The sequence below is a fragment of the Notothenia coriiceps genome, unplaced genomic scaffold (genome assembly GCF_000735185.1).
Source record: "Notothenia coriiceps isolate Sejong01 unplaced genomic scaffold, NC01 NC01_scaffold00000339, whole genome shotgun sequence".
In the NCBI taxonomy this organism is placed as follows: domain Eukaryota; kingdom Metazoa; phylum Chordata; class Actinopteri; order Perciformes; family Nototheniidae; genus Notothenia; species Notothenia coriiceps.
Window position 1 is genome coordinate 1,910,757 of NW_011333040.1, and position 12,140 is coordinate 1,922,896.

General features: G+C 42.8%; 1 protein-coding gene across 1 annotated transcript; it reads left to right on the forward strand.

Moving 5' to 3' along the window:
- Window positions 1-3,421: 3,421 nt before the first annotated feature.
- On the forward strand, window positions 3,422-5,248 carry LOC104942274 (uncharacterized). The gene is made up of 2 exons (XM_010767481.1): window positions 3,422-4,100; window positions 4,222-5,248. The coding sequence occupies exons 1-2, from the start codon at window positions 3,475-3,477 to the stop codon at window positions 4,304-4,306; spliced, it is 711 nt and encodes a 236-aa protein (XP_010765783.1). The 5' UTR covers window positions 3,422-3,474; the 3' UTR covers window positions 4,307-5,248.
- The last annotated feature ends 6,892 nt before the right edge of the window (window positions 5,249-12,140 follow it).

Consider the following 12,140-nt stretch of genomic DNA (forward strand, 5'->3'; position numbering starts at 1 on the left):
AGTTCTTCTTTGTTATTTATTGAGCTTTAAAACAAATTGATATGATCCGATATTAAACAAACTAATTATAGTAGATTAATTATTCAAAAGTGAACGGAATTTACAATAACACGGGAATAATAAACAGAGGGCTCTCTCCCTCTCCTGACAGCCCGTCAGTATCATGCAGCTCGCGGATCAGTAATGAGTGACCCGACAGTAAAACTAAACGTATCTNAGCCCAAAGCTCTAGCACGTTGACTTGGCGTGCACCCTCCAGGGCAGACCACTGACCCTGAACAGTCCTGCCCTTCAGCACTGCACCCCACCCTGAGAGACATGCACCTACGGTGACGGTCGCCTGGCGGGATGGGATGGGGACTTTCATGTGCCTCTGCCACTTGGAGTCCAAGTGAAGGCTGTTCAGCCACATCTGCATGGGGCGCAACAAAAGCGGGCCTAAGGGCCCAACGACCGATGTATATAATATGCTCCCTCCATTCTTCCATGGATTTGGTATCTAGTCCCACAACGTCTTCCAAGCGATCCTGTACAGGTGTTGAAAGGGCTTTTGTGACTGCACTCCTCCACAACATTATAACAGCTGTAGAAACATCAGAGCGTTCTCCTGTGCTGTCCATCCATACTTCTTCACATCTTTTCAAGAAGGCATGCATTTCTTCCCCCGTTTCTTTCATCAGGCTAGAGAGAGCAGTTAAATGGCATTCTGTCGGGTAGGTGAGATAGGCCGCCCAATACTGCGACCTATAATGGTTGAGTGTCATCTGGTTCATCACTACATTGGGCCCTGACATCTATCTGTCTTGCCTCTGGTCTTCCTTCTACCCCCCGGGGGGTCGCGAGACCCCGAGTGGGGTTCGCGAGAGGATAACAAAATAAAAATGGAAAATTAAAAAAAAAAAAAATTATAAAAAAGAATTGATTAATTTCTTTTATGATTTTTTTTTTCAATTATTATTAATAATAAAGTTTCCATAGACATTTTCTTCTTTGACAATCCACTAGCGCAGTGTTTCTCAAACTTTTTCATACCAGTGCGGAAAATTGAAATTAATTCACTAGTTTATTCACTAATTAACTTCCCCCCCTCTTCCTTTCTTCTGTTGAGTTCTTGTTCCTCTTCTCTCTGTCTCTCTTTTTTTCTTTTGTTGAGTTCTTTTTCTTTTCCTCTTTGTCTCTCTTCTTTGTGTCTCTCTTCCATTCTTCTGTTGAGTTCTTCCTTCAGCTGGTTGACTTTACTGGATAGGATTCTCACCTCATACTCCAATACTTTGACACTTCTTGCTGTGGGGACAATGGCGGCTCCAGAGTATTTTTGTTGGGTAATCTATGGTAGGGCTAACCCATACAGTGGTACATACACGCTCCCCTTGACAGTGAAACGCCACGCGTGAGGTTTAGATTATTTCCTTGTCTCAATCCGAATTGAACTGTATGAAATAAAAAGGCACATTTGTCTTGTGGTAAATAAAAAGGGCGACCTGGAGCCAATCCTGCAATTTCCCCACAGGTGAAAGAGTTTACATGCTGAAAACCCAACCCCTGCAGGGGGGTCTGGGGGGGATTCTCCCCCAGGAGATTTTTGGAAATACTAACATAAAATACACATTCTGGTACTCTCTTGAGAAGATGCACCTGTTTTATTTCGGAAAACTGTGAGTGGTGTCGGAGTCAAATCACGACGTCATGCGCCCAAGAGTAAGAGGTCAGTGAGGGCCCTTTGATTGTTATCCAGAAGAAGAGTGCGGCGTTTGCGCGGTGTGTTAATCGGTGTTAGTACGTGGGAAAAAGACCGTCCTTCTTTGGTGTGACCCGATAGGAATCCGTGCGGTTAAGTGCGAAGGGAGCCGGAAAAGGAGGGTGAGAACTGTACGACCGGACGGTACCGTGCAATCCGTTGGACCCGGAAAGGCGACTGGACGCTACGTTGGCTTTGGGCCGGCCCGACGTTGGGATGTCCAAGGAGTGGACTTCTGTTAGGGAGGCCTTCTGAAGACTACTCTTGTCGGTTTTGGCCGTCGTAGTCTGTCAAACCTGTCCAAACACGGAGTAATTCTATACCCGATATGACAGTCCCGTTTGTCAAAAAATTTTAAGAAGGTTACTCGTAATTGCCCACGAATCCTGAGGAGATCTCGGTCACCAAGAGTTCACCCCCAGTTACTGGGTTTTCACCCAGCGTCTACATAATGATAACAGAAGAGTCTCACATGGTCTTACGCATCAAATATACCAATCTAACGATTTTGTTTAGTAGGACCCCCGCTTCTTAAGGGGGTCTTGTGGGGGAGACCCCTAACTCCAAATCGTCAGCACGGAAAAATCATATGTCATGTCGAACTAAGTAGTAGTAGTGATTTGGGAATAAATTTATCGTAAGATTCAATTACACTTTCCCTTATATTCCTATTTACGTGACATTGAAGTGAAGTATTATACACCCGCTTTTTCGCCATTATATGTGTCTAGAGAACAACTTATCTAAACTTCACCACAGTTTAAGCCCAGTCGTTAATACTTTTTCTTTTCACCCAGGGCTTTCCGGCCTGGTCTAACTCTTGCTATGCGAGATTCTTGCACTGGGGGGCAGATACTCGTGGTATGCTAGTTTGTCAGGGGCAGAATCCATGTGTCCGCTTAAGGGTGTATTCGCTCGAACTTTATTATGAGAAATTCTTTACCTGCTTTGGACGTTACTTTCGCTTGCCCTTCACTCCTGGGTCTTGTTTGCTATTCTGCCGTGTGTGTCTGTCGTAGAAAGAGTAAGAGTCGACCTGCGTTCTCAATTCAAAAAAAAAAAGAAAAAACGCTACACCTTATCTTCTTTGGTTTCCTGGTTGGCGTGTGCGATAAACAACAACCTATAGTGCGGTCAGCAAAAAGAAGGAGCCTACATACGTGCGTCAGGTCTCGGGTCAGACCATGAAGGCCATACCAACGGAGAAGAACTTACTGTTATGTGGTCGATGGCGGCCGACGAACCATTTCTGCTCAATGTCCGGGAAGGGTCTTGTGGGGGTTGGTTTGTGTTTGGACGAATTGGGAGAAAAATAATAGGTGGGCCGGGGCGTCATNCAATTTAATTTTTCATTTTTGCTCACGTTTGTGGTGGCCTATTTTGTTTCCAACCACCGTTGATGACATAAATGTTTATGCTCATACAATTATCACAACAAAGATTGTCAATCACAAATGTAATTTAGATTAAAGTAAAAATATCTTCAACAAAAAAAAAGTCCATCTGTCATCACCTTTCAAAAGTAATCAAACAATAGATGTCTGCAATGTGGTCTCTTGTCTTCCTTGTATTATTTTTCATGTCCACTAGATGGCGATCGGTAGGATTAAAGCACCGATATTCAGGATCTAGTCATCTTGAAAAGTCTGAATGTGGATCCGGCTGATCCTATCCTGAATTGCTTTGAACTCCAGGGACAACGTCTGGCCGACTTGTCTGATCCTGGATCACAAAAAATGGAATTTCAAAATCTGATCCAGGCGTTTCAAGATCCCCGTGTTTCAAGATCCAGGTGTTTCAAGATCCAGGCGTTTCAAGATCCCCGCGTTTCAAGATCCAGGCGTTTCAAGATCCCCGCGTTTCAAGATCCAGGCGTTTCAAGATCCAGGCGTTTCAAGATCCAGGCGTTTCAAGATCCCCGCGTTTCAAGATCCAGGCGTTTCAAGATCCAGGTGTTTCAAGATCCAGGCGTTTCAAGATCCAGCCGTTTCAAGATCCCCGCGTTTCAAGATCCAGGTGTTTCAAGATCCAGGCGTTTCAAGATCCAGGCGTTTCAAGATCCCCGCGTTTCAAGATCCAGGCGTTTCAAGATCCAGGCGTTTCAAGATCCAGGCGTTTCAAGATCCTCGTACTTCAGAATACTCGTGTCCGTCGATACCGTATTGGGTCATACCCCTGGACGCCCCAGTGTAACAGTGCTCTCCCCTCATGTTGATGTCTCTGACAGGATGTTTATGATCTTCCTCCTCTCAGCCGTCTTCCTCTTCGTCACGCTGGCAGTCGTCTCCACTCTGCTGCTGACGACCCTCGTCATCATCACTCTGAGACGCCACCGTCTGTCCCACCGCCTGTCCTCCTTTAGGTAACACCTATCTATCTATCTATCTATCTATCTATCTATCTATCTATCTATCTATCTATCTATCTATCTATCTATCAATAATAATAGGCTGTGGTATAATGAAATGTGTTTCTCCCTGCAGTGATAAGGAGGAGCTGCTCCCAGACGAACAATCTTCTGTGGAGTCCCTGAACGTCTCAGAGAGCCCCAAACCAGACCAGGCCTGAGGAGATCTGATCATATTCATCTGGAATAACTCTAATATATAACTGTAATCTGGATTACCTTTATGATATGACTGTTATCGGGATTATCTTTAAAAATAAACTAATCAGGATCATTTTAATAATAATATTAGTTTAGTTTGGCTGCTATCATTGATTTATTAATAAATAAGGAAACTAAATTGATAATAAAATGTTTTACGATTTGATTGAGGAACTGTTATGTTAGTAATTTTTCTTGTTTAGTTAAAACATATTAAAATGAGCGTATTTTTACCGATAAGAGTTTATATTTTAAAAGCTATTTATATGTTGCCATTTCAAAGTGGTGAATACGATCACTTCTGATTATCGTTCAGCGCTAATCTGTCGATTAATACAAAAATATTTTCTGTAACGTCTGGTTTTTAAATCGTTGTAAACTGTATAACCTTTATACCTGCGTCGTGCCTCAAGATGATTTACACTTTCATATTTTATGAAGTTAATGTGAAAACAAGTTTTAATGAATGACCGTGCTGCAGGTAGAGGAAATCAACCAATCACAGCCCTACATGGAGCCTACTTCCCACAATGCGTCAGGACTCTGATTACCTGGGGCCTACGTTTCCCATAATGCAACAGAGCTTTGATTCCCTGGAGAACACGTTTACCATAATGCAACAGAGCTTTGATTCCCTGGAGAACACGTTTCCCATAATGCAACAGAGCTGTGTTTATTGATGGATTAGTACTTTTGATTAGTTAGTAATTGATAAAAGATCCTCCAACACTATTATTTGGATAGTTTCATATCAAACCAAAATGAATTAACTGATATTCTGTCATGCTGTGTTTTAATTAAAAGAGCTCCAGAATAAGTTCATTTTTCTCTGTGATTAAAGTTTCTGTTTTTACATATGAAGGGTTTTTCTTTATCTCAATAAAAATGTATTTACACCTCAATGTTTTCATGTTCATATTTGATCTTGTTTTTAATTCTCACAAACGGATGATGATGTTCCAGTTGTTAAACTGTAATATTAGACATTTCTGATATATCTCTTCCTGGTTGCTGTGGTTCCTAAACGTTTCCACTTTGCAATAACACAACTCAAAGTTGATCGTGGAATATCTAGGAGAGAAGAAATGAACTGACTTGTTGCAGCGGTGGCATTCTGTTATAGAACCACGTTGAATTCAGTGAACTCTTTAGAACAAGCCATTCTTTCACACCTGTTTGTAAAGGCAGACTGCATGGCTAGGTGCTTGCTTTTATACATCTGAGGCAATGGGACTGAAGGAAACTCCTGAATTCAATGATTCCGATGAGTGTCCCAACACTTATGTCTATATAGGGGAGAGTGGGGTAAGTTGAGCCATTTGCTGTCCTCTCTAAGCAAGGAGAAATGACGCATAGTAAAAATGTAAGCACGCCTATAATTCAGGATGTCTCCTATCAATGGCAATGATAAGATTTAATATTTGATCAAGGGCAGTGAAAATCAGGGCCATCCAATGTCCGGGTCCTCGGCAGGAAGTCGGACCGTTGTGACGAAAAGAGAGCTGAGCCAGAAGGCAAAGCTCTCTGTCTACTGGGCCATTTCGTTCCTACCCTCACCTATGGTCATGAAGGATGGGTCATGACCGAAAGAACGAGATCGCGGATACAAGCGGCCGAGATGGGTTTTCTCCGCAGGGTGGCTGGCGTCTCCCTTAAGCCAGTTGAGGTGGTTTGGGCACCTAGTAAGGATGCCACCTGGACGCCTCCCTAGGGAGGTGTTCCAGGCACGTCCAGCTGGGAAGAGACCGAGGGGTAGACCTAGGACCAGGTTGAGGGATTATATCTCTTGGCTGGCCTGGGAGCGCCTTGGGATCCCCCAGTCAGAGCTGGTTGATGTGGCCAGGGAAAAGAAAGTTTGGGGCTCTCTGCTGGAACTGCTACCTCCGCGACCCGACCACGGATAAGCGGCAGAAGATGGATGGATGGATGGATGGCACTGTAACTGACCTCTTAACTTTGTTGGCAAAATTCTACACTTGCAAAAATTCTGTAGCTGCCTACCTCATCTCTTTGTCCTTCTGTATGATTGGTATAGATTGAATAAGTGGAATGGATGAAGGATTAAGGCTTTTACTGGCTCCACCTCATCAGTGTTCTTCATGAATAGAGCCAGTGTCCCTGAAGTTTTACACATTCAGCAGGTAATAGATATATGATGAGCAATAAATGCTAGTAATGGTTACGGTGTCCCTATTATGCCTCAGAGTCCATTTCAAGTAACATTTTACCAACCTCGTTTTATTCATCCTTCCCCTTAAAATGCTTCCCTGTTAGACAGATATTGCCATCCCACTTTACATTACACTAACCAGGACAACCTTGAAATACTCTGCCACCTTTCTGAATTGTGCGTATCTATCATTTAATAAATCAAACCACATGGGCCTTAAGAGGTTGGTTGTGGGCCTGTGTGCATACAAATGCATCCCACATGGCGTCTAGTGTACCCTTATAGCTGCGGTTTCTGCCAGGAGGAGTTCCACGGGGAGGAACCTCTCCGTGGAACATTAGCTGTGTGTTCAAAGAGATCCCAGTCCCAGAGATCTGAAAATAAACGCTGATGATAGAAATTAATTTGTAGAATTATTGTGTGGATGATGTGTTAGAGGTTTGGATTCTGTAGTTTCTGTGCACGCTTCCCTTCCTGCATGTCCCTATATGGAGCTGTCCTATGGCTCACCTTGTGCCTTTGAAATTATTCACGAGGCAGTTACGCTCAGTTATGTGTCCATTAAGCACCATCTGCAGCCTGCTGGGGAGGAAAGAGAGGAAGAGAGAGAAAGATAGGAAGCCTCATGGAGAGAGATGAGAGGGGACAGGAAATATAAAGGAAGGGAGCAAAAAATAGAAGATGGTGGAATAAAGTACACAAGGGGTGGAGTCATAGATGATGGAAGGGTTTGGAAGAGACAAAACAAAGATGACACCAGCAGATAAAGTGAACAGTAAAAGGCAGGTACTCTGTAGGTAGGTCGAAGGTTTTGCATATCGTGTGAAGCTGTGCGGCGGTTGATTTCTGTCCATAGATTACCTGCGGGGATGAGCTCGCCGCCACACGTTCCTTTGCCGGTGCGTTGCCCCAGCAACAGATGAGCCAAGCCAACAATAATTGGTGGAGGGTCTGTAATGCTGCCTGCAGTAGCAAGAGATCACACAGAAGTGAGACTCACAACAAAGACATTATAATGAGAAGCCACCACGTGCTGACACCAATCTGGAACAATACAGATCCACTGACCTCTGCACCAACCCACATTTTCTATATAAATAACTTTAAGGTTATAACTTTTCTGAAGTTTGTAACACTGATTAACAGCTGTGCAGAGATAAAAGACATTTATTAATTTGTTCCTCTTGAGCTGGTGTTTGCAGCAATGTTTGTGGCAAATGAACAGCGTTATGTCTAGGCTCTGTGAAGCATAATCCTAATGATTTAGGCCAAAATAGAGAGTTTAAGTTTGATGTTATTTACCACAAAGCTAAAAAGTAAATACTGGCAGCAAGCCACATATTCATACAATAAATGTGCATACATTAGTGAAATCATCCCTGTCAGCCCACTGGCTATGGTAGTGTTGCATTTTGCATAATAATGTGCAGGATGGCAAGTGAAGCGATGTTGGACGTTGCACACAGTCCGTGGACTGTTAAGCCCTTTCTATGAAAAATAATGATATTCTCCCCCAATGCCTAATGCTCCTTTCAGTGACACTTGGGGTCATAGAAAGGGGGAGATGGGATTAAATATGCAGCAAAACTCCTTGAAGACATTCACATTGTTGAACTTGCTTTTTCGAATAGAAACTGACAGGAATGGTTGTGTAAAAGAACTCGACAGAGAAGATTTAACCCTGACTCCTTGCTCACCTTCACAAAGCCATGACTGTCAAATTGTCGGTTGGGGCAGACCTGAAATCATCACTTTAGCAAAGCTGCGTTTTACTTCCACAAGGTTGAGAAAGAAACCCTTTTTTGTGGAGAGAACAAGGTCACTTATTAGGATTATATTATTGGAAAAAACGTGCTTTTAATAAATGTTTTGTCATAATTTAAATGCACAAAAGCTATACAACACATTAAAGGAAAGGGAAAAGCCCAGGAAGCACAGTAGGCCCTCTTCAAGTAACTGAATTGACTGACTGAATCATACTTTGAAGGGTATTTTTTCTTTGACAAGTTACTGCTTAAGACATTTCTGTCAATTCTCTGTGACAGCTAAAAAATGCTTCTTTGAGATTTAAGCTTACATGACCCACGTTTGTAGCAATTGTAGCAATCATGCTTATGGATATGTTTGCAAAAAAAAAAAGCCAGTTTGTTCACTGGACTCACAGAAGCTCAGTTAAAACTTAAGAAAAATATTCAATTTAAATAAAGCATGCTCCACAGACTGACAAAACGTTAAGATGTGCCATGGGCTTGTTTATTAAGTTTGTCAGAGACTTCTTTTTTAAGGACAGAGAGTCTGAGAATGAAAATATTTTAGATTTCAAACAACTTTGATGTGCTCTGACAGGGAGCCATATGGCGCTGCATTGACTAATCCTCCTCGTGTTCCAGACATTCCTAACTGGATTATCTACTTGGCTGCTTAATACTATTTCATTTTCATTCTGTCACAGACAGCCTATCCCCATACATCACTCACACTGGGATTCAATTAGCATGGCGGTAATTAAGCAGGGGCCGCTTCTCCCTGAAATGCACACAAAATCATTTGACGGCCTGCCAGTAGAAGAGAAGTGTGTGTTTGTTTGTGTGTGAGAGAAAGTGTGTCGTTTTGACCGAGTGAGAGGGACTAGGTGATGAATGTGAGAGGAGGATACAGTTCTGTCAAATGTTTTCCGTTTGTTTGATATCATCGTCGCTTGTGACTACACAACATAATCGTGTCAACTATCACACACACAAAACGCTTTAACAGTAACTGTATAACGTTGTTATAATAAGTATCAGCTTGCACAATACTCCATTTCATTTAAGAGGACCTACAACTTTAGATTATTCACTGATTCATCAAAAGAAACTTGGTCACTGCCAGTAAGAATAAGTCAGGAAATATAAATAACAGGAAATAACTTAAAGAGTCATTCCTGCATTTAGTAATACATTTCCCATAAGACAAATCCATAGTCTACTTCTCCTCCGTGCCTAGTAAACAGCTTCTGAAGAATTGCAGCATCCACAATGGAAATTGGCTGATGTATGCCACTATTTTTGTGGCATATGCCAAACCTGAAATGCATGTCCCTGTTGATGACTGTACTCCTCTGCTGTTCTACTAGCTTTGGCACTCGCAGTATAACCTGCATGTCACTCCTTCACTGACTTGTGACAGATTCCATTTTTCAACGTGGCAGCTTCTGCTCCATTGACAGGTACCACTTTTCACTGCTGTACTGCCAGTGTAGTGCCCTTATGGTCCAACTTTATCCCAGCCTGTGGTTGCTTTAATTGTTGCACAAGGCTAATATGTAGCTAATCTTGATAGACATATTCTGCATATGAATGACAACAATTAAGCTTAGTATAAACTTAAAATTAGCTTGTAAACTGGCTACTTGTCAAACAGTTCAGGCATAGAAATTGTATGAGCAGCTCACAATGCCGGAACCCCAGACTTTTTGACCCGTATGCAAATTCAAAATGCACTAAAGGATGTTTTGGTTTGTTCTTGTGTAGCATAATGGACTAAGCTACCGAAATTGCAAATCTGTGCAATCCTTGAATAGACGACGTGACCCCCAGAGGCCAATCGTCATCAGATCAGTGGCTTAATGGTTTAGAGATTGATAATTACTATTTTTTATTTTTTTTTGGCATATGCCAGATGAAAAACAGTGAATTGACGCATGATATTGAAACAAAACCAGCGGAGAGGGGTCTGGTATCCCGTAGCAGTCCCTCACCTGCCAGCCTGAGTAGCCAATCACACATCAGGCCCGTCTCCTTCAGAAAAAAACTTTGTGGCTCTTTGAAGTGAGATCTAATTATTGCTGCGGCACTTTTCCGCCAACACTGCATGTGTGTGGGCCTCCGAGCAAGAGAGTGTGTGTGTGTGTTTGCACCTATCAAAACTCCCTTCGGTGAACATGACAGAAGAGACGGGGAGAAAGAACAAGCTGCTCAACCCCGCTTTCATCTTCTCCCCCTGTTTTACTGCCTGGAAACTCTGACACATAAGGAATCATCACCTCTGTGTGCGAGTGTGTGAGAGACATCTTTACATATTTCATGCGGCTGACGATTGTACGAGTTATCATTCTGTCTGCATCCTCCAAAGCAGAACTTGTGTGAGAAGGACAGGAGGCATGTGTTTGTGTGTTTGTGTGTTTGTTGGAGTGCTGTGTGACACATTTGGAAGCAGCTTTGATGACTTGACAGATTGTGTGTGAGTGTACTCATGTAAATGTGTTTGTACATTGGAAGCTCTTACACGGACTGATGCGTGCTAATCTTGCTGAATGATGAGCCATTGTTGTTTGTTGTTCATAGTGTGTTCTCAGCTATACATGCAAAATATGAAATATGCTAATGAGCAGACATAATAATAACCCATCATCACACACGGCAGAAAGAAAATTCAAAACCTTGCGAAGATTTTGTCTTTATTTTTACGCCGTTTAGATGCAAAATTGTAGTTATCCTCACCAGGGCGAAACATTTATTTAGGAATTAATAGCTACATCAGGATAGTCTGAGCTGAATTAAAGGGGCGCTAGTATGCTTTTTAGGGTTTTTACTGTCCTGTAGTGTCTTATATAGTTTTGTATGCATGTAAATAGTATGCAAAGGCTAAAATCCCAAAGTTACCTCCAGAGGTTTCTCTCCCACACCCTGCCTGAAACGCCTCCATTGGACACACAAACAGTATAGGTTACTTACAAAGTGTACAGTTACAATAACAACTTTTCTAATCTATTTATTTCTTGTAGTAAACCACTCACTGGAAGAACTTTGGGTCTGACCAGCGCGCCAGGTCATTCCAACAAGACTACCCTCTATTGTCGTCTTGCAATAAATTTCTGGCGCCGCAAGTGCACCAAAACCTGTCCCTGCCCTCCTCTCTCTGGTCCGGACACCAAAATGATTGTAGTCTGCCCGAACTCTCACCCAAAGAAATCCTCGTCCCAAGATGAGACGGAGGAACTCTCTACATAACGCTTTCATCTGGTCTTCAATCTCTTCAACAACTACTTTACCCACTCTTTGAACATTCTATAGTCGCTCGCTGAGCGCGAGGACTTCGCTCCAAACCGTCGCCTATCCCACCGGTCTCCTGTCCACCATCGCTGCCCGCGTCTCCATTTGCTCCATGGTGTTGGAGTGAGACGCTCTGCTCTGCCGCCTTTGGTCGTGGCCAAGTCACACACCGCACTGTGCCCCCCAGACCACTGGGTCACCACTCATTGTCCAGCGCAGCCTTGTTCTTCTTATGAGTAGTGGAAAAAAAAGTTTATCAATTGGCTTGCAGCGAACCTTGCTTCCCTCCTCCCCCCTTCCCCGAACCCCCCCAGTCCCTCCCAGCGCGCGCGCCGATGGTCTTGTTATCAAAAAGCCCCCTAACCTTTTTATCTGTGTGTAACGTTGTGCCTATACTGAATTCAGGACTACTAACAGGAAGTTGGCCGCCTTACTCGGGACGAAGAACTCCGAAACCAAAAAAGAAGACAAACATGAAATAAGCTTCTTTTCAAATCTTATTGTACTCCTATCTAGTGCTGTGTGTGTAGCCCTCCAATTTACAACAATTTAACATAACATTAATCCTACTGAAATTATACAAAAAATCAG

Bases quoted from the DNA above. Each gene is read 5' to 3' on its own strand.
- LOC104942274 (XM_010767481.1), top strand. From the start codon at position 3,475: ATGGAATTTCAAAATCTGATCCAGGCGTTTCAAGATCCCCGTGTTTCA. The intron at 4,101-4,221 runs GTAACACCTATC...TTCTCCCTGCAG, and splicing joins CACCGCCTGTCCTCCTTTAG to TGATAAGGAGGAGCTGCTCC.